We start from the raw sequence: 22,316 nt of genomic DNA, 5'->3' as shown, positions 1-22,316 counted from the left end.
GTGAAGTCCAATTCTGTAACTTCCCTAGCCTCTCCAACCCTTTGTTTACCAAGGCTGATGTAACAAAGCTATTTGAAGTTGTTTTAAGAGCTGCACCACTAGCAATATTTTGGCTGAGCACTCTCATGATTAATAGCAGGATATGTGTGAGAGACCACAAGATCTTCAGTAGCTGTAGAACTGTTTTCCTCTATAAATTTAAAAAGTACAGGAGCTGATTATTTTTTTAATTGGCAGATCAGTTTTCAGCTTAGTTCACGTTTTGTCAAACTTCAGTAATTCATAGGATGCTACTTCCTTTTTTTCTTTTTTTGATGTTTTTGGTTTTGGTAGTTACTTGGTCATTCCACTCACTGTAGAGAATGGTGATGCAGACACTGACAATATACAGTTTTTCAGTGGCAAATATTTCTTTTCTAGGGTTAGGATAGCCAAATTTCTCTTTCAGAAAAAAATGAATATATTCAGATTCTTTGACATGTAACAACTGACTTAACTTAAAACGTTTTATCTAAATTGTCAGGGCATTCAATCTCCTATTAGACCACTGCTGTGCATTTCTTTAACCTCCTTTTTATCTTTCTGGTTGGTGTCTGTAAGCACTTTAAAAAGGACATTAAAGGGATTGAGGCTAAATCAAAAAGAAAGCATGTTGATACTCAAATAGGCAGTGAAATTCCATCATGGTTTGAAAGCAGTGACCCGTACAGTACTGTAGCAGGAGGGGACAGTCCTGAATTCATAGGTCAGGTAAGAGATGGTGTCAAAGAATGCCTGTTCTATAAATGTTCATGGCTTACCTTTTTATAAACAGAGGCTCTTCTCTTCTGTGGTTGTGGGCTCAGCACACAAAAAAATGTAAGGTTTGCAGAACTCTACTTTGGAAATACACTGTAAAAAACACTTCCGAAATTGTAGTGTGTATTAGTAGAAATGGTTATTTGGGCTTTCCTGCTACATTCCAAAAGCATTCCTTTTGAGTGAAAATTGCCCTATTTAAAAAAAATAATAATTCTTTTCCATGTGGCATTTGGGGGATCTTCTCAGTTGATTTATGCCTCCACAGAGGGAGAGAAAGAAAGCCATAACTATTGATGTTTCTAGTTACTGTGTGGCTTTCTTAATACAGATCTTCCATATCATGCATGCGTTAAGATAATTTGCTGAGTTCTTGTATGATGCTAATGGAGTCAGTAGACAATATTTCACAAAGACCTTAATTGTGATAATATTTTGTAATGCATGTTAGAACGTGGTGGTGGTTTTATCCTGCGCCACAAGAATTAAAAGCTAATTGGCTTGCTTTTGTTCTTTTAAAACTATTCATGAAGCAGGAACTTTAAGTTGGGGAGGTTCCAAATCATAAGGCTATGCTAAGAACATTATTTTAGAAGACAAAGGGAAGAAATTACTAATTTACTGTGTTGTTCCACTAGCTGGTGTTGAGCAGTGTCAACTTTGTTACCTCAGTGACAACTTTAATTGTTCTTCTGCTATTTAGTACAACATTGTAATACGTTTATTTAATCCTGCTAGGGTTGTATTTCCAAAAATTTTATCAATAGTGTCATATCCCACTTCTCTGCCCCACCTTCTGTATTGGAACAAGAAAGTTTGTAGTGTCAAGTTTTGGGAAATACAAATGTGTTGACTAAAACAGAGCTACAAAGGCTTTGTGTTGTAAAAGTCTGACAGTTTTCCATTGGTAACCGTTTCTTGCAAAGATGGGAGAATGTAAGATACAGTGTTGGAAGGGACTTCAGCCTGTAAAGTAGGATATTCCTCTGTTCCAAATTAGGATTTACTGGTACGCTATGTACTTTAAGACGTAACATACAATTTTTTAAAATTGAATTTGAGAAGTCATAAGGAAACATGAAAACGAATGTGGAACGACTTTAATCTCTTAACTCCAAGTTACCTGTTTGTGAATTATAACTAGGTAATCAAGGGTGTTGGTTTAGTTTGGTGGTTTTGGGGTGGGTTTTTTTTAATAGAATAAGGGGTGAAATGTACCATAAAGCTTAGGGTCTAGTTTGTTTCAGTATTGCCAAAATGTGAGGTTTGGGTTTCTACCAGTTTTCATACTACTTGGGGCTGGTCCATCCATTATTTAATTTTAGTGTGGGCAAGAAGTAATTTACCTACCCTACATGGAGGCTTGTGGAACTTATGTGCAAATGTAATGTCAAACATGGTTTTGTTCATCAGGAGCTATATGGAAATTTTTCTAGGCCTTCTGCATGGGGGAAGGTCGCATTGCAGGATTATTGGCTTAATGGAAAGGGAAGAAAACAATGGTAACCTAGTCCAAAGGTCTGGAATGTCGATCAGGTTAAGACCAAAATGTCTCGATTTTTTGGCAAATACATTGTTGTGGTGCGATCCAGATCCTTCCTTTCTGTGGTGTTAGCAGATTTGAGCTGCACCACAACACCGTGCTTGCCAAGAAATTGATTGCTTTTGTTACTGGGGAAATGTTTTGCCATTTCTTTCACACTTCTTTTATTTTATCTTTTGCATTCTTGTTACAGTTAGATGCTGGTGTGCCAGAAAAAATAAGCCTCATTTCCAGAGATGAGAAGAGTGTACTTGTGGTAACTTACAGTGATTTAAAACGCTGCTTTGAAAATACTTTTCAAGAACTGATTGCAGCCGCAAATGGTCAGTTGTAGTATTTGCTGAAAGCATGCAGGACATTGCTGAGGAACTTAACCAATAGCAAATTGCACTACAGCTGAATTGTTGTTGTCATCTCATTTCACATTTGGGAAACAAACAGGAGATGAGCAAAGCTGCTTGCACTTCAGTCAGGTACACTGTTACTTGAAGGGAAGAATGTTTCACTTATCCTAGAGCTAAGGCTGCCATTGGAGGCTTTATCTGTGAAGAATTTATTTTAGATTAAGGAACACATCAGGTGCATGATGTTCCTGCTTTTATTTTTTCCACTTGTATATGCACTAATTTTAATTTTTTTAAGACTTTTCTGATCTCTGAAGTTTTGCCACATTGTATACTTAAGGGAAACTCTTTGCAAGGACATTTCTGGGATATGTTTTTGTCACTGAGGATATAGCAAAATTTATTCATTTTTGATATTATTTGCACCCAGAATAGCATAAAGGACCAGGTAAATAATTAAATAGAAATTGTGTTCTGTTAATGACCGTTTAGTTCGTAAACTCTGTAAAGTGTGTTGTATGCAAGCTCTGTATGCCACCCACTGTTAGCTCAAAGAAATGTGACAAGATGAAACTTTTTAAAACCAGTCAAGTGAAGTATCGGTGAATTGACAAAAAAGGAAAGAAATTCCCCTGCCATTTGATTTAAACTTTGTCTAAGTGAAGTGACGAAAATAGCAAAATGGGAAGCATCTATAATTTAAGGAGCATATCAAACTTGCTCTAAACACAACCAGCGCCTTTTAAAAACTGTTTGTACGTTTTCCTGCTAGTCAGAAGCATTTACATTTATGCAATTTTTTTAATATTTTTTTTTAAAGAAATTGTTTAAATGCCTGAAGTTTCAGGAGTGTATTACTTTAGGTTATTTACAGTATAATTTTTGTATAAAGTTCTGTTCTTTGAACCACAGCTTTATTATGGTACGCTACACTGGATACAGATACAAAGACACTGTTAAAGAAGATTAACTAAACACAGCAGTTGTCTGGCATCAAGAGCTTTCCAAGTTTTACAGCCTGAATCTGGAGGGATAATGATCTGCTGTGCCTTTGCAGTCACTGCTTAGCCCAAAGTAATATTACTTTTGATAATACGCAACACATGAATATTCCTGAAGTAATTCAGTCTCAAAAGTCTGGAATTTTTCTCCTCATTACCTTTCTAATATTTGGACATGCAGTTGTCTCCAAACATGGGTATTCATGGGATTTCTAGTTAAACACCTACACTTTGATACTGAAGACTGCCAAATATGTAGGAATTTCCTTTCTTAAAGCAGTAGTGAAGACTGTATCTATCCTTTCCCAGCACTGAATGTTTTAATAGCACTGGGTGCTCACCATGAAGAAAATGTGGAAACTCAAAAGGTCAGGACAGACTCTAAGCACTTGCAACTGATGTTACTGACATCAATTTTAATAATTCTCAATATTTGTAGTTTTCAGAGAAGTTTTTAATATTTCTCTGTCCACTTTTATAAGCTTTAAAATGTTTCTCCGCCTTGAGACTTGCATCAAGAAAAAAGCAACTCTCTTCACATCGAAAGCTTTGAAGACTAGGGACATGCTTTACACATTTTAGAAAATGTGGTTGAATCCACATTAGGTAGCATCAGTTGTTGAGTTTAAAAATCGATTATTGTCGCATTTGATCGAATGAATTTTAAAAGGAACATAATGTTTAATATTCAAACAATAACAGTTGCCAGAATGTTCTTTTTAATATAAAAGGAACAGGAACTTTGAAAAGTGAACATGCAAAACAGTCTTTTATCATTAGCTCATGTATTTGAGGAAGAGCAGCTGTCTTTTATATGTTTTTTGACAAATCATATTGTAATTCTTTTGTACAAAAAAGAAGTACTTGTATTCTAGAAGAAATATGAAATGCTTAATTTATAAGCGGGCTGAGGTTTTTTCCAGTATTGTTTTCTTTGAAAATGAAAGGGGATCATCTGTTCAGTTGTGGGGTTTGGGAACCTTTGAAAATTTAATTTGTGGACCAACATTTTGTGGAAGTGTAAGGCAGGGGTAAAATAGGGCTTGAATTCTCATCCTTTTTTAGACCAGCAAACCACCCTCTGCAAGACATGTCTAAATTGCAAACCTGTGTGTATTTGCATAATGTCAGCTTGCTTCAGCCCCTAGTAACCTCAGGACTTGGTTTAAAAATAAAAAGGTAGACAGCTAATAAGTTTTCATACATATGTCAGCCAGAAAATATTTGGTTTCAGGTAATGCATAAAAAAAAGTTAAGCTTTTTTTTTTTTGTTTTATTTATTTCATTTGGTCTGTATTTGGGAATGATTTGAACAGTCTGAAGTTCAGCTTGGGTGTTTTTTGGGGGGGAGAGCCCTTCACCCCATTTTAATTCCATTTAGAAGGTTGTCCTAAAGTTGTAGTTTGATTCATTCATAGGAAGAACTGTGTTACCTGTATTTAAAAAGAAGAGCCACGAGGATGTGCCCTCCCAAATGAGAAATTAAATTCTGACCTTCCTATTTTTTTACAGCTAAAAGCACAGAAGGGACAACCTTTGAAATCTGATGTTGGTCATTTTAATTTTTGTACCTGTTTTAAATTCTGTTGCTGTATTTACTATATTGTAAATATTTTGTTGAGGGAACCTATGTATTTTTGTTTTGCCCTTGTTTCAGTAATTCAGGTGTCAACTGCTTCCCCTAAAAAGCACCAGTATGTTAAGTTCTAATGTCATGACCCCAATATGTGTTACTCATCTTTAATCCTGTTTTCATTCTTCATGTGTACAGCAGTATTTTTAATAAAGAATACCGGAAATAACGTGGCCTTATTTTGACAATGTGAAGTTCTGAAGTTGGATAAGGACATTTAAACTTTGGTGCTGGAACTGTATTTCATTCCATCATATTTCTCTTGTACTCACTGTCTGCAATGCAGAGTTTAAGCAATCATGAGTCACAAAGTACGCCACTTACACTGTATCAGATATCCTAAAGCTTACACATGTTGATGACTAGAGTCATACACATTTCCATAACTCCCAACTGAAGTCCTATCTCTCTCTGGCTCAGGTCTGCTTTACTGGACAAGCCCTAATTTTGAAAACTCTGTTAAAGTACCCTAATTTTCATGTTTGTTGAACTTTTTTGTCCAATAACAAAGTATATTTTTTTTCTCTGAGAATTTGTATGTGGTGTGATGACAGCTTCATTTCCCAGAATTACTTTTGTGTTTTGTTAAGCAGAAAGGTGAGATAATTTACTGGTGGGGTAAAACCTCCTATACCCCTCCACTCCTTAACCATGCTGAATAATGTGAAATTTTGTGTAACTGTCAATATTCCCTGATAGATGTGCTTACCTAGTCTCCATTTTCCTCCATAGTGGAGTGCAGCAACCGCTATGTAACTCCTGTGGTAATAGGCAGTCATGTTACGTTCTGCCTTTCCAGAGAAGGTTTAATTTCTGCTTCCTTCCAGCACTTGTTTAATTTATCTGCAGTGTGGTTTGGAGATCCCCTCACACTATAAAACACTGTATAGCAGAGAGCACCCAACTGCCCCCTCTGTAGAAGAAGCATCCCAAGTTTCTGATGGGTGGGTTTGGGATGTGGAGATTCTCTAAAGAAAGCAAAGCATAGAATCATAGAATAGTTAGGGTTGGAAAGGACCTTAAGATCATCTAGTTCCAACCCCCTTGCCATGGGCAGGGACACCTTGTGCTAAATCATATCACCCAGGGCCTCGTCCAGCCTGGTCTTGAACACTGCCAGGGATGGAGCATTCACAACCTCCCTGGGCAACCCATTCCAGTGCCTCACCACCCTAACAGGAAAGAATTTCCTTCTTATATCCATTCTAAACTTCCCCTGTTTAAGTTTGAACCCATTACCCCTTGTCCTGTCACTACAGTCCCTAATGAAGAGTCCCTCCCCAGCATCCCTATAGGCCCCCTTCAGATACTGGAAGGCTGCTATGAGGTCTCCACGCAGCCTTCTCTTCTCCAGGCTGAACAGCCCCAACTTCCTCAGCCTGTCTTCATATGGGAGGCGCTCCAGTCCCCTGATCATCCTCATGGCCCTTCTCTGGACTTGTTCCAACAGTTCCATGTCCTTTTGATGTTGAGGACACCAGAACTGCACACAATACTCCAGGTGAGGTCTCACGAGAGCAGAGTAGAGGGGCAGGATCACCTCCTTTGACCTGCTGGTCACGCTCCTTTTGATGCAGCCCAGGATATGGTTGGCTTTCTGGGCTGCAAACGCACACTGCAGCCGGCTCATGTCCATTTTCTCATGAACCAACACCCCAAGTCCTTCTCTGCAGGGCTGCTCTGAATCTCTTCTCTGCCCAACCTGTAGCTGTGCCTGGGATTCCTCCGACCCACGTGTAGAACCTTGCACTTGTTATGGTTAGAATTCATGAGGTTGGCATCAATCCCACTGTCCATGTCAGCGATGAAGATGTTAGACCGGTCCCAACACCTACCAGGACTAAAGTGCTAGCTTATGTCACAGTTCAGAACAGACTCTGCTGGGGCCACCTTAGCTCTGTTTGAAGTCCTTTCATCTGTACCCGACCTTTTAGCTGCAGAAGTAACCAGGTGTGGGGGGCAGTTGAATGGATGCTCGTCAAGGAGCTACTTTGTCTTCCCCCACTATGAAGCTTTGACTCTCCTGCAGGTGGGGTTGACTTTTTACCTCTAGCCAGCAGTAAGCCCTCCTTAGTTATGCTGAGTTTAGAGTATGTCGTTCACACAGTGAGCTGTACAAGCATACCTCACTGTTTATCTGCTTTGCTGTGGAGAACTGTGCCTTCTGTGCAATTATTCTGTATTCTCCTTTGCTCACAAAACTGGCCCACAGGCTGGGTTGTTTGCCAGATGTCTTAGTGCTGCCCAGTGCTAAACCATCTGCTGCAGCAGTCTTTGACACTGGATGGACTAGTTTGGCAGAACTGTGGGTCCTTTCAAAAGCAAACTTTATTATATGAATTTTGCAGTCATACATTATATGAAGACAGAAAATGCAAGACAAAACAGGAGTTATTCCCATACAAAGGAACTTTGTGGATTCATATAAAAGTAATCTTTGTAGTCCAGTTTTCTTAAATATTTGTGCACAAAAAGTATATTTATATATTTACACTGTGCAAACATTCCTTTCAGATGCATCATCCCACAACTACTTTTGCTCAATTGGAGTTAAGAAACAGTCCTTAAACTTTCTTTTTATGTTGATCGAGGTCAAATATTCTTCACCAGCAAGAGACAGTGCAATAGATACTTAAAACTGATGATCTCTTGGCCAGGAAGATGTAGAATTATACCTAGCTTAGAAGCAGTGGTACATATTTCTTTTATGTGAATATCCAAGGAAATTTTTCTTTGTAAATATGCAAAAGGTCATTTGCCTTTAAACAGTTAGTGGGTTAAATTCACAGCTCCTAAGCTGAATTTTAAGAGATCAGAGCCATATTATACATAGCGTTTGAGTTAATATAGTGGACCACAAGAAGTTGAGATTGGGCAGTAGCTGTTGATTTGGAAGACATTAAATGGCCAACTCTCATTTTAACATTGCATTCAAAGGTGAAAGGGGATGGTGCATCCTTACACTCTCAAACAAAGAACACTCATGCCCTTTCTGAGATACTATACGAAAGTGTTGCAAATGAATGATAACATTTTTATTCCTGTACATATATACTAGTAACTACCCAGAAATTCAGCTGTCTTCATAGAAAAGCTGCCCCAACTCTCCAGGGAAATTATCATTTCTAGCTAATCTCTTCAAACTCTCTAGTGATCGATTTATTTAAAGGATACGCAGTTTAGTAGCCATCCTGTCTTTTCAGGCAGATTCCCATAAATAAAATATAGTCAGTGCAGTGTTAGAAGGTCCATGGGGTTTTGTGGACCGAGCTTGGCTTTAAGATCTAGCTTGTGGTTTGGTTCCAGTGTGTGTGTGTTGGCATAGTGTCAAAGTGCAAAACTTCAAGAATATTTACTTGATTTCAGCAGGCTTGTCCAAACCAAATTGATATGTATTCTGTGGCGTTGCAGCCCTGACGCTGATCTTAGTTCTCCCCTATCCTTGCCAGCTGTGTTTTGCAACACAAATTTGAAATTCTTGTCTCGCACGACTCTTTACCATGAATGCCATCTGAAGCAGTAAGAGCCATGTGATGCCCCATCCCCAGCTAGCTAACCCTGCTTCCCTGAAACATTAGCCTTCCCTCAAGTTTCTCAAAATAGAGTTTTCACTAAAAGCTGTGGAGCGTGGTCTGTTTCTTGTTTGTCTCTTCTTAAGGAATCGTTCATTTTCCAGCACTACACAGGTCTCAGCAGCAGGGTGCAAATTCCCCAGTGTCCGCTGCAGTCTGAGCTGGGGCTGGCTGACTAGAGCATGAAATACCATCCTGCTGCCAGGGACCAAACAACAAACTGGTTTCCTCTGTAACAATGACCATACAGGTTTTCAGGAGCATGGGGCAATTTTAGTGGCAACTCTTGGTGTTCACCATTTGGGAAAGTCAAGGCCTAAGCATTAGTATTTTGCTATATTTTGTATATGCTTGTTGCAGTCTGTAGAAAAGCAGATTGCCAAGAGTAAGCCGATGATATATTTTTGACTTGTAGGATAAAATTATTTGAGTCAGAGTTTTTAAACTGACAGTGTTTCAGAGGAACCTTTATGGATTAAATGCATATTTAAATCTTGGCTTAGAAGTATTTATACGGGGGGCTGAGAATAAAGGCCAACAGAGTTGTAGTCAGGAGGGGGAGAATGGCTTGCTCTCATTTTCTCCAGCACAACATTACCATACGTGTGTCTTCGCTTGGAGTCACTGAGCTGGTCGCAGCTGAAGCTGCAGAAGCTTCTTGGCTTGGTTATTCCAGAAAGCACCGACTCCTTGCTCCTGCTGGCACCTTTAATACTGTAACAGAGCAGCATCCCTGTTAGTGTATTTAATGTGTACAGGCATTTGTTTTAATGACTTGAGCAAAGCCACATCACAAGAAGCAGCTTCGTTTATTCTCAGATGATGGGAAGGGCATTGATGCAGAAGGGATTGCTCATTGGCTGAGCAGACCTGAGGATGGAGAGAGCCCTCCTGTGTCCCCCTTAATTTCCCTTCTGTGACTGAACGTCACTCTTTGTGTTTATTGTAAGTATTAGGGTATTGGTGCCCATAGGGTCCCCACATTTAAATGTTCTTCCTAAGGGAGCTGGGCTTTTTTTGAGCAGGAGTGAAGTAATGAAAGATCTCAAGCCTAGCAGCAAAATCAGAAAGCTACTGACTGGTGGAGGTGTTCCCAGAGCCTAATGTTTTTTTAAGCATTTAAATTTTTAAGATAAATGGTTGATGTTTGTGAGGAAGAGCGCAAGGTCTAGGTATCTCTTCTCTTTGTCTTCTCTTGGCAGCAGACATAAACTGCTGGTTTGAATTAGAGTTTTTCTGTTATCCTGTATGCTGCCTTTTATATAAGATGCCCTTTACAAGAAGGGTTTAGTGTCTTCTCAGCTGAGCCACTCTTAAAGGTGCTGTTTGTCTTGCAGCTCTTTTTCACCCATGTTCAGAGAGCACAGTTCTTAAAGGGGGCTCCCTCAATAATTCAGAAAAAAGAGGCAAAGAGAATTTTCACACCATTGAACTTAGATACCAAAGATCTATCTGCAGACAAAGGACAAGCCAGAGCATTTACCATCATTGATTACATGTGAAAGCCTCATGCAAACATATGTTGGGCTGCAGTGCCTAAAATTAGATTTCCTCCCCTGTATTTTTATAAGTTCATGGACACTCCACCCCTCTCCATTTATAAGGTCAGGAATGCTGGCAACCCTAGCCTTGAATTCCAGAGAAGACAGAACATCTGTTGAGGCTTTCGGAGCCCAGGGTTTTGCTTTTCATTTTAATTTGCAGTGTTAGATCTTTAAGTGCAATACAGAACTGGTAGTGCAGGCCATTCTGGGTTAGGAAACGGAGAAGTAAGTTTCTTGAATCTTTAGCTCCTGAGCCTGTGTGCTTTCTAAGGAGTATGGTTTCTGCCATCTGTCCTGCTGTAGGAACTTGGAGGGTCCTCACAAGACCACCCCGTTACATTTGTTTCTAAATGGACATAATTCATGAGGGGAAGCCCTCATGATGAGGATTGCAGATGCATCCCGTATTTTTACCCTGCATCTGTTAGCAGATGGAGAAGCAATTGCCTTGGGATAAATTCTGTAACTATGTGGCAAGGTACTTTTTGTGATGGGTTTAGAGAGGAGTGCTTCTGTGAATTACATTGTAATTGTGAGTCTTAGGGAGCAGTGAGCTGGCAAAAGTGAAGTGTGCATGTGAAGTTACAAGCCTTAAAATCATTATGCTTTGATCCTTTCATCACCAGGCTTTTGCATCCTGAGAATTTTCTTGTGAGCTGGACTTGGCTTCAACTTTAATAAACCTTTATACCAGTGGAGCTGCACCTATTAGCTTTACCTTAGGTACACAGCTGTACCTGGGCAAGCAGACCCACAGAGAGCTTTGAGGGAGCCCACAGGGTCTGGACATCTGTAGTCAGGCTTCATTTTGAGACTGAGCTTGCAGTCAGTAAGGGCTTCTGTAGCTGTGGACTATCTTCTTTCCACTCTAGAAACGTAAATTAGAAACTGGCTCTCCTGGGGGTTTTAATCGGGATCATTTGGAGGAGGAAACAGCTGCTGCTTTCCTGTGATAGGTTGAAGAATGGATTGAGGTTAGAGGCTTGGTGCAGCTCTTGAGATGCTTGTTCCAGCTCACAAGTGGGGAGTTCTCACTGTTTTTCTTGCTTAGGTTTTGCTCCAGCTCAGGGGTTTTGGCTTACTTGGGTTAGGCATTTTTCACCAGTACTGAAAACTAGAAGATAGTTGCAGCTGGGATCTGTTCCACTTGCAAAGGAGAAGAGCTCAGAAGTTTGGTTTTTCTCTCCCCTAAACCTTTCTATTGGGATCTTGTTACCCGAGGCCTTACATTAGGAAAGACTTGTCTCTATGCTGTTTACAATATCATCCCAATGGCAGTAGTCCAAGGCACATAGCAACCATTTCTGTTGTTGTCCTCCCGCCCACCACCTGGGCCTGAGGGGCTTACTGAGGGTTTGGGCTGATGCTCAGTTTCCTAAAGTAAAACCAAGGGTGGTGAGCTTTGCTTGTCAGTGCCTTTCCGTCCGCAGCAGTGGAAGGAAGAGGGGAGGAGGCTGACTGGGGTCAGTGGGGTACCCCTGCACTATCAGGTAAGTTGGCTCCCTGCTCTGCTCTTTCTGGTTAGTCATGCTGAGTAAGCACCTGTGCGTGCACTGGCTCTCTTCTGGAGTCAATCAATTATATTCCTCTGGGACAAACCCTGGGTGCACTTCTGGGGGACAGGTGGGATGTGCTGGGTTTGGCTCCTTCCACCCTATGCAGTAGACATGGCCTCGCCAAGTCTGAATCTGCTAATGGACACGTCCAGCCTGCATACAGCATAAGCTGTTCTAAAAGCATCACCCTACCTGACTGACTCAAATGCCATTTCAGATGCTTTGAGCTGAGGAAGAAACCATGCTGAGCCCAATCGTTCCGCTGTGGGCAGCAGGGAAAAGCCATGGCCCAGGGCAAGGCAGGCACCCAGGGCAAGGCAGCCCAGCCTGCCGCAGCCTGCAGCCAAGCAGGAATCAGTGAGGACACAGCCCTGCAGTCCCTCTGTCTCTGCTCAGGACTCGCTGCTGCATCTGTGTCCTAAACTGCCGTGTTGAGATATGATGGTAAGTGCTGTCATGGCAACAAGAGGGCAAGTGCTCTGGGAGTGGTTAGGTGTTACAGTGATGGTGGTCTAACTGTAAGCTGCTGATAAGAAGGGGGAAGGGGGGGGGTGACCCCTTCCTCAGCCTGGCAGTGGTACCCTGACAGTGAGCTGCTACTGTTTGCTCAGAAACTACCCTGAGGCAGCTCTGCCAATAATTTAGTGACCTGAACCACAAACGAGAGAGCAGGACTGCAGAGCAGGATGCTTGAGATGCGGGAAAAGAAGGACTGTGCATCTGATGAGATCAGCTTACATATGTCAGCCCCCTCCAGGCTTTATGTTGTCCAGGGTCCAGTTCAAGTACAGCCTAAATAAAGGATGCTTAGCTAAGAAGCTTCCACTTTCAGGAATGTGTGCAGACTACAAGGGTCACTGCATGCATTCACAGATTCGGTCTGTGTTATGTTTATGGCATAACACTACAGTACCAACTGTTCAGCTTGCAGGCCAGATGACCTTGTATGTTCTCAGCCAACTGCTGTTTCCTGAGGATTTACCTTCTAGCAGTCACTGTTGAGTTTGATTTTTTTTGCCCCATCCAAGCATTCCTTTTCCTTCTGCAGCTGAAAATGCTCCTTAAAGCATTTCCAGAAGGGTGCTTGGGGTACATACCGTGTACTCTGTGCCATGCAAAGGCATTTTGTACTTTTCATTTGGGACATGTTGCCTCTGCAGCTGACAACAGCCTTCAGAAGAGTCACATTTACACATAGAAACTATGGGTTAAATCACTTCTAGGAACCATCGCACCCTTTGAAGTCCTGTAGTATCCACACACACCCCAAGCTCCATGATACCTGGCTTCTCAAAGCAGAGTATGGCTTCACAGAATCAAAGTACCACGAAACTGCTTATGGGCCTGTTTTCCGAAAGGTCAAGGCAGGAGAAAGGTTTTCCCGGCTCTTGTTTGGAGTAGCTTGTATCGCCTCGGCTTTGCCACGCATGAGCAGTGCTCCATTGAGCACTCATCCTGCCAGCAGCACGGTTGCCCTGGGCACTGTGTGTCTTGGCTGTGTGAGTGTGCACGCTCCTGTTCACGTATTCCCATGCCTTCAACCAACGCCCTCTTAGTCACTGTGGTTTTTCCTGCAGCAGCTCCTCGCTGCCCTGCCTGCACGTTCCAGCCAGCTCCAATTGTTCATCCAGACAATACTACACCTCCCAGCCTGCTCAGCTGTGAGGCACTGACTCCTTCCCCACAGGCACGATGGCCTTGACCTCCTGCCAGCCTAAGATGAAGGATGGGTTGGGTCTGGGCAGTCCCTGGGCTGGCCGAGAGCTGAAACCAGGTGCAGACACTGCCAGCTTCACAGTGGCTGGGAGCTGAGACACTGCTGGCATAGGGCAAACAAATACTTCCCATTTACAGAAAGTTCATGTCAGTGCAACGCCTTTCTTAGAGCAGCCCTAGTTCCCTGCTTGGGCAGCTGTCAGGAATTAGGTGGAGGAAGGTGGCCAATATATAAAAGTGCTTAAAGGCAGGAAGAGAAGTGAGGCCCTCACATCCATCTATTGTAAAGTTGCCACTTTAGCATCCTGAGCCCATGGGTGTTAAATGGGCTGTGCTTAGCTGAGTCATGGAAAAGAAGAGCAAAAACAAGCACAGGCAGCCGTGTCCCAGCTGGGGTGCCCTTGAGGACTTGCAGAAACAACTGCAAATCCTTCACAGCTGCATGTTCCTCCTCCCCCATTGCCAAGGGCTTGTTTCCTAGAGTTACCTACCTCTACCTTGGTCTGCCGCACTCACTTGCCCAGCCTGGTATTAAGCTGAGGATCAGGCTCATCAATAGAGTGCTATTGGTGATGTGCTTCGAGGGGTTGAGGGTTATTTGTTTCCCTCGAAGACGCATGGAGGCTTAGGCGTGGGAGGTAATTGCCTGCTCACTCAACCAAGCAGGGGACAGCTCAGCAAGTGTGCTTGCAGGAACTGGGGACTCTTCAGCTGCCTCGTTAGGCACGATTTAGCACAAAGACCTTGAATCCTCCTTTGCCCTCTAAAACATGAAGACAGGAACATAAAATACAGACCCAAAGAGCGTCCGTTTCTGCTTGCTGCCTGTCCATGTGAAGCGTTTCAGTTCTTCTGGAGCCAGCACCATCCCACTGTCTGCTTGATAATCCTTGGAAAAAGAAAATCCAATGCTATGAGATGTTAGCTGTAGAAAGTTGTATTTAAAACGGCCTCAATTCCTCTTTGGTCTGATTTGCACCCTTTGTTTGGTCATTTCTACTCCAACAGCTCTAGGAGGTGGTTGTCCAGTGCTGCTGGAGGTGCTGCAGTGCCCAGGTATTTAATGGTGCCTTCCCAAACCGTCCTTGCTTTGGGATGCAGCACACACATGTTGTTAAGGCAGATACAGAGTGGTAAAAGAAAAGTGTCTACACACAAGGCGAGGTTTTGGCCAGCTGGTAGTTTAACCTTGCAGGCACCACTCTGCCTTTCCCACCTCCCACCATGTAATGTGTACAACTGGGTCACTGAAAGCTTCCCCCAACCTCTCACTATGCCCAGCTCCATGGGGACAGTATGTGTGCCCCTTTAGTAGACACTTCTCCAGCTTGTCCACCTGGTAACAGGACTTGTTCCTACCTGGGACCTCTGAAGTGTGACCCCCAATTCTCATTTGTGTGCTACTATTCAGATGAAAACACAAATCCAAGGGATTTCAAGTGGTCCTCCCACACCAGTGAGACCCTGGCAGTGGCACCTTCCAGGCCTGCTGGCACTGGCCATTTCTTACCAGGGAAGGAGTGTTTGCAGCTCATGGCATGGTCTGCACGGATCTGCTGACCCTGATTAATAGGACAGTGGGATAATACAATGCTGCAAGCACAGCTAATCTCATGCCTCAAACCAATAGAGCTGATGAGGCAGTAAACCTCATCTTGATTCTCTCTGCATGAATCTGTCACACAAATAAGAAGAAATAAATGACATACCATTTGGCCCAGGAGTCACTTACATTCAATACAAGTGTTTCCTTGATGGGAAGCTCTTCAAATGTCTTTATGCGCTGGGGTGGTTTTATTTTGAAAGTGTTTATGTATCTGTCCAACAAGAAAAGCAGGGCAGTGTTTGGTGAGAGCGTGCAGTGCACAGGCAGGAAGCGCTGGGTATTCCTCTGTTTCTTTAAACAGTTTCCTAACTGTCATCTAGATAGTTTACACAAATGGAGCTGGTTAAGCAGACCCTACCCAAACTTCACTTCCCAGTCCTGGGATGCGCACAGCTGCCCCTCTCACAGTGCCTGAGCCCATGTGTGCCCCTTAAGTGGTAGATCTGATGTTTCCCTGTGCAGCGACATTCCAAAGTGCTGCCCCAGCCTAATGGGATCCCAGAGGTGGTGACTTAGTGGCTGGTGCGTTACTCAGGCCACATGGAGTATCTGACTGTTTCTCCTGTCCAGGACCAAAACAGGCTATGCAGCAAGCTACAATACCCAGCAAACCAACCCAGGCTTCTTCATCTTGCTTCTCTCACCTGACATTTTCAGTACTCCCACAATTTGAGCTTGTAACAGGAAAACTTCTGTTGCATAGAGGATCAGAGGCAGGGGGAAACCCACTTTCCTTCATAAATATCGTGTTGAGGGGTATGTAGTCTTTGCCATCCTAAATGGAAACAAGAAATTAACACGTTATTCCTGTGACCATGTGGCCAGTCACCCCCACCTTGGTGACAGCGCATGGCCATGATGTCGGTACCTGCTGGACGTTTGCTTGCAGCAGGTCACCCAGCTTTTTCACCAGCTCGGAGAACCGTGGTCTGTCGTTGGGATTGCTTCGCCAGCAGTCCAGCATGATCTGGTAGCTGTGAGGACAAAAGCTAAGTGAGCACATGGTGGAGTTATAGCTCACTTTGACCCAAGACAGCCCAGCCCTGAGAGCTTGACATTGACAGAGTTAACTCCTGCGCCTGCCTGATTTTCAAAGAGGCTCTCTAACATGAGGCCTCCTACTCAAAGTAAGAGTAAACTTTACACAAAAAAAGGCAAAAACCTTCCCGCAAGACACCGGGAAAACCACATCAAAAGAACGATTTGGCCAACGAGTCATACTTTCTATTTTATTCCTAATTAAGCATTAAACCTTTCCATTAAACATCTATTAACTGGCAGTGTTTAGGTTAAGGCATCCTAAGATGACTTATATGAATGTGTCACTTCCTCATATTTGTAAAGCTTTCCTTCCTGCAATAAAGTATGTGAAAGAGAAAAAAAAAGCTCTTATCTACTGTCACTATGATAATAAAATTAGCCAATGGGTAATATTCCCAGATAGGCATGGCTGGCTCGCATCCTCCTTCTTTCAGAGCTATTTTTTGGTAAGCGTTGCTATTTTGAGTCATGACGTTGCACTTGAATAGGCACCAAAGGCACATAACACGCACTTGATTTTGCCTCCAGAGATAAAATACCCTGGATGTGTTCATGCTCACACCATGAGGTGTGTGTTTGGGGTGCTGCATGTGCCTCCTGGGCAGAGCGCTCCATTTCACTCCCAGGGTAGAGGCACTGCAGACCCAGGGACTCACTTGGACTCCCCCCAAGCCTCCAAAACGCTGTCTGCCTAAGGCAGGGCACCAGGAAGTGACAGCCGATGTCATGGTGGAAGGTCTCAAACAAACCCCACAGGGGACATGGGCTGGGAGGCTGCTGGTCCCTGTCACCTTCCTCTGCCATCTCCGGGAAAGGGTGGACCCTCGTCACCGGAGTGCTTGCGAGGACGCCTCCGCTGTCACTTCCGAAGTCAAGACGACGTTAGTAAAATGTCACATTCCTCCAGCACTTATCTGTGCGCACGTCAGTAAGTATTAAACCTGGAGAGGGAGGAACGACCTTCCTCCTCTGGGCTGCTCACTCAGGTCCCCTCAGAGCACAGCCCAGCTGGTACCCTGGGCTTGGGTCCATGTCCCTCTCCTACCCCACTGGAGGGCCAGGGACCCAAGGAATGGGGAATGCAAGAAGATGCTGATGACAACAACAAGATGTAAGGCAACGTCAGGTTGCTTTTCCTTATGTTGGCACAGAGTACTTTTTGTGGAGACTCGTGCATCATGGGCAAGGCAACCCCAGAGGGCAGCGGTACACAAGGCAAGCAGAGAAAAGCATCTTACATCTCCTCGCTCGCTTGCTCCGGGGCTCGCATTCTTGTGCCTTCTTTTAGTCTGCTGCAGAAATCCTCATCTATTTGGACTCCAGGGTAAGGAGAGGCACCTGAAGGAACCGTGGGAAGAACAGGGTCATACGTGCTTTGAGTGGGATGTGTAGGACCAGGGCTAGGTCACAGGTACACAGCTCAAACACTTGTGGCATGCAGCATCTGCTTGCAGAGCTCAGGGTCTGGCTCCTAGCAGCTGCCACAGGCAGGGAACTACTGCTGCTGGTGGTGCTCCAAGCCCTGATCCTTGGAGGGCAGGATCAAACCCAGCACTCTTGGTGGTGCTTACCTGGCCTGAATGCAAAAGATAAGATACGCATGAATTTGACTTGAAAAGTATCCGTCAAGTAAAGCCAGTTTGGATCACCTCAAATTCTAGTAAGCAGAGTAGTACCAAGCCCTAAACGCTCAAAACCACCTTGAAAATAATAAAATCATGTTTTTTAAATCAGATCACAGTTCATTATATTTCTAGCTTGGGTGTTTTTAAGATGAATCCTGATCATGCTGTTGGTCTTTTTTTCTCTGTAGACAAAAACAAATAAAATCAGGAAAAGGGAAAATGAAAGGAAGAAGAAAAAAAAAGACCTTTCAGAGTCAGTCACCAGGTTCAAGGAGCTGGGGCTTTAAGAAAAACATAGCAGGTATTATGGGTCTGACCATAAAATCACGGGACTTGGCAGGCTGACCAACAACACGTATTTAAACTAATAAATGATTGATTGTCCTGAGAATTGTATAGTATTGTTTCCTCTGCTGTTCGCCTCTTTTGTCAGCCTCAATGTTGAACCCAATTAAGATGCTTCTATTCTGATGGTCATTGTTGTTTCCACTCAGTGTACATCTTGTATCCTGCCTTTTCCACGTGAAAGAAAGGGAAGGCGGGGGGGGGGTTGGAAAGCTGCACTGGGTGTTAATTTCAGATTGCATGCTCTAGTTCATCCTGTGGCATCTGTGCAGATGCTTGCTCGCCTGCTGCATCCAGTGGCCGGGGTGAAGGGGGCTCTGTGTCTCTCCTGGGCTGGGGGGACCACCTGGTCTTAGGCTGGAAATGGGGGTGACACAGCCTGAGATGCGCAAAGACACACTCCTTGTGTTTTCAGCTCCCTTGCTTCCACAAGAGAGCTAAGAAGCTTTTGAGGGAGCACCCAGCCCATGGCACTTGGTGTCTCGAATGCTATCTTTGAGTAGTGGCACAAGAGGCGATGTGGTTGCCAGCCCTGGGCCACAGCTCTGTGTTAACCCAGAGGGTTCCACATTTAGTAAAAACATTTATATTTAGTAAAAACGCTTTAAAAATGGCCTGATTTTCCTGGTTTGCTCCATCAGGCAGGCAAAGCACTGCAATTGCTCTGGCCATGCTGCCCTGTCTCTACTGAGGCTTTCTGCAGAGAAAAAAGGAAGCTTAAGTTTTGCCCTAAGAAATACATGGTAAAGTTATGAAATAGCTGTGCTATCCATTAGTGCTTTCAGCCTGGAAACCAGCTTTCAGTGTCCTAACAAGCACCAGAATTTCCAGTTCACAGGGGTGTGATGCACACAGTTGTCCTTCTACCCACACACCTGATCTCTGCCTGATGTAGGTCTTTCTTGGCAGAAGACCTGGCAAAACCTCATTGAAAGTAATGGGTGTTCTTCCCCAGACTTAAGTCCCTGCCTCTGATTCCAGCTCCGGGGGGGGCAGTGTTAACGTACCCAAGGAAAATATCTCCCACAGCAAGACCCCGTAGGACCACACGTCGCTTTTTGTATTGTAGATTTTATCAAATATGGATTCTGGAGCCATCCACTTGAGCGGAAGTCGAGCCTGGAGTAGAAGGGACAAACCTGACTATTATTTTCAAAGCCTAAAAGAATTTAATCGTAGATGAATCAACTATATATTGTTATGTAAATAATTACCATTGAAGTAAGAACCTGTGGGATTTCCTTACAGGCAGTCAAGATAAACCCACACTCATTCACACACTTTCTTAACAAATTGTAGGAGTAAAGGTCTGTAAAAGTATGTTTGGCACGAAACACCAGACATTAGGAACCTGTGACCAGAGTGACTGGGTCTTTTCTGTATGGGGATGTGGGCATATTCAAGAGCAGGGGCCTCTTGCCAGCATCTAAGAGACAGGGGAGAAAACCCTACATCCAAGTGTAAATCATTCTGTGATAGTGTTGGAGATGTTCCCAGGGAAATATTCAGAGCCTGAATTGCAGGAGTGTACCAGCCACCTTGAAAGCCACCTCAGCTCAGCTTGTTAGGGGCTCCTGAGCAGTATCCAAGTTATGTTCACTTAGTTTCCAGGCTGATATGCAATGCTGTAAATCTTGGAAGCTATTTACAGAGGAGGGAATAGCTGGCAGGTGGGTGAGACCTGGAGACTGCATGACCCCAATTCGCAGACCAAATTCCCATGGCGTCAGTGGGCACAGGTACAGTTGCTGACCTAGGGTGGCAGGGGGCTTACTGCCTACTGTTTGCAGCAGAAGCACAAAAACCACCCAAGGGAGTAGGTGCTGGAGGCAGCGAGTCCAGCTCAGCAGCTTGAGGCAACACAAGCCATGGCTCTGGTGTGGGTGCACCAGGGGGCACGCACCTTGTTTTGGAGGGACTGGTTTCCTTGGAGGAAGTTTACTGAGTGAGGGGGTAATGCTGAGCCAGCCAAGAAACATGTCTAAAAGATATATGAAGAATTAACGGGGCAAAGCTGTGAAACAGTGAGAATGTACAAGCATTATGCCTGAGGGTAGAAATGCTTTCCAGATCTCCAACACATCTGGATAGCTCATCTTCACATAAAAACCACGACAGCTTTCAAGCTCTTAAGTTCAGGAAATGTGAACGTCTACAGGACATTTTGGTGGACAGTTTGAAATTATATGTTATAAACATTATAAACAAACAGCATCTTGACTTACATCTCCTTTTCTCACATAATCAGGATTCTTATAAATATCCCTTGCGAGGCCAAAATCACAGATCTTCACAACATTGTTCTCAGATAAAAGGATGTTTCTGGCTGCCAGGTCACGATGAATGCACTATAATAAAACAGTTTCACAATCAAGCTGCATTTCCTTAATCCTGCCCACAAATTTCCTGACTGTCTCCCGTATCCTTTAAAAAATTATTAGTATTATTTAAGAGATCAATATAATATTTTTGTAGGGAAGTTCACTGCAGTTTACATGAAGTTACAGTAAAAAAAGGTCTTTAAAAAACCCCCCAATATTCCTAAGTCCAGAAAGTGATACATTTTTAAGCCCCTTGACATTTGCAAGGAAAGCACTGATTCATTTGGAGCTCCCTACCTAATACACGTTGAAATAAAGAAATAAAAGCCCACCACACCCGAAAGATCTTGCCTGAATGAATGAGCTTGATCCACTGCCTTCAGCCATGATCCTGTGTTTATGAACTATGGACACTTGGATAAACACATTGTCATATTTATAAAGCCAAGAGCAAAATGGCTCTTCCTTCGGGAGCTCTCCCAAGGAAAGTGTCACTAAAATGTAGATCTGATTTCACCTCTGAATCCCATCCTTTTGCAGGGAAAAATCCTCACCTTTCTGGAGGAGAGGAACTCCATGCCTCTGGCCACCTGAAAGCTGTAAGAGATCAGGTCCTCCATAGTGAGGGGCAACTTGTACAGCTCGTCAGAGTCTGCAAAGGTGGAAAATGCTGTTTGTTACAAAGATCTCTCACAAGGCAGTTATTTCCCCCCTTTTTTCCTGACCCTGTTGCTCCCATGAATTCAGTGTTCACAGAATAGTATTTGAAGGTCAACTTACTGTCACTGGAAGCAAAAACAGTGCTTGCTTTACACCCCGCGCTTTGGACACTGCTGTGTTTTCCCCAAAGATAAGGAGCAGTCAGAAGAAACAATCACACATTTTCCTGTCAGATTTAGTAACCCTGGAAGTAATCTTTTTTTAAATCTTCTACCCTCTGGACATGACCCTGTGAGCGTCTCCCACGGATGTTTATTAGGGTGATAAATGATGAAAAAAAAAATGCAGGGATGCACAGTATGTTGTAAAAATATCACAGACCATGTAGGGACAGGAAGGAATTAATACCTACCCTCCTCGTCCTCCTCCGCATCACTCAGACTTTTATCTTCCTGGAACCCTGAGCTCGCGAAGCTTTCGCTGCTGGTGACACTGGCCAGCCTTTGTTTTTTGCCTCCCACTGGCTCAATGTCCTTTTTCTCTTTCATTGGCTCTCCTTGCAGAGAGGAGTCCTTCAAACAAACAGAGGAGAGGTGCTACATCAGAGCGACAGAGGGGGTGGGAGAGGAACCGAGTCAGACTTCTGTCGCCTTTCTGCCGGAGGAAAAGGCTGGTCCATGGCACGTGCAGTCACGTCTCCCATGGGTGTGGGCGTCCAGTACCACAGGCGGGGCTGGTTCCCATCCCCACAGGACTGAGACACGGTGGCTTGGGAGCACCAGCACATGATTCCGGGGCAGCCTGGGTGGTGATGATTTGCAGGGTCCATTGGTGGACATGTCTGCTGGGCTGTGGGTCATCTCAGCCTGAAATGAGACGTCTGAAAGGGCCTAAAAAGGATGAGTTCAGAAGCATATGCTCACAGTGCAGGTGTCCCAGACCTCTCAAGGAGTGTCAGCTTTTTGTCCCACACTGGTTAAGGCACCTGCCGCTGTTTCCCTGAGCAGTGCT

The 22,316-nt window shown here is 43.8% G+C and overlaps 2 protein-coding genes across 5 annotated transcripts in view; one reads left to right on the top strand and one right to left on the bottom strand.

The window, feature by feature from the left end:
- The window catches only part of PAN3 (poly(A) specific ribonuclease subunit PAN3), an 81,615-nt gene extending 76,127 nt beyond the window's left edge, over window positions 1-5,488 (top strand). For all 4 annotated transcript variants that reach the window (XM_062615116.1, XM_062615114.1, XM_062615115.1 and 1 more), the window contains one exon: window positions 2,535-5,488. In XM_062615116.1, coding sequence (XP_062471100.1) covers window positions 2,535-2,675 — 141 coding nt within the window. In that variant the 3' untranslated portion in view covers window positions 2,676-5,488. The remainder of the gene's footprint in view (window positions 1-2,534) is intronic.
- A 2,143-nt stretch (window positions 5,489-7,631) lies between these two features.
- The window catches only part of FLT1 (fms related receptor tyrosine kinase 1), a 109,441-nt gene continuing 94,756 nt past the window's right edge, over window positions 7,632-22,316 (bottom strand). Inside the window, exons 21-30 of the mRNA XM_062615109.1 lie at window positions 21,718-21,877; window positions 21,200-21,297; window positions 20,550-20,672; window positions 19,332-19,443; window positions 17,593-17,692; window positions 16,182-16,287; window positions 15,958-16,088; window positions 15,440-15,524; window positions 14,505-14,596; window positions 7,632-9,605 (exon numbers count right to left, since the gene is read on the bottom strand). Of these exons, the coding sequence (XP_062471093.1) occupies window positions 9,401-9,605; window positions 14,505-14,596; window positions 15,440-15,524; window positions 15,958-16,088; window positions 16,182-16,287; window positions 17,593-17,692; window positions 19,332-19,443; window positions 20,550-20,672; window positions 21,200-21,297; window positions 21,718-21,877 (1,212 nt within the window). The 3' untranslated portion in view covers window positions 7,632-9,400. The remainder of the gene's footprint in view (window positions 9,606-14,504; window positions 14,597-15,439; window positions 15,525-15,957; window positions 16,089-16,181; window positions 16,288-17,592; window positions 17,693-19,331; window positions 19,444-20,549; window positions 20,673-21,199; window positions 21,298-21,717; window positions 21,878-22,316) is intronic.

Source organism: Pezoporus occidentalis, unplaced genomic scaffold (genome assembly GCF_034315485.1).
Source record: "Pezoporus occidentalis ecotype Australia unplaced genomic scaffold, CSIRO_AGI_Poc_V1 ctg18, whole genome shotgun sequence".
Lineage (NCBI taxonomy): Eukaryota > Metazoa > Chordata > Aves > Psittaciformes > Psittacidae > Pezoporus > Pezoporus occidentalis.
The sequence above is the reverse complement of the archived record's forward strand: the minus strand, read 5'-3'. Positions and strand labels throughout refer to the sequence as shown.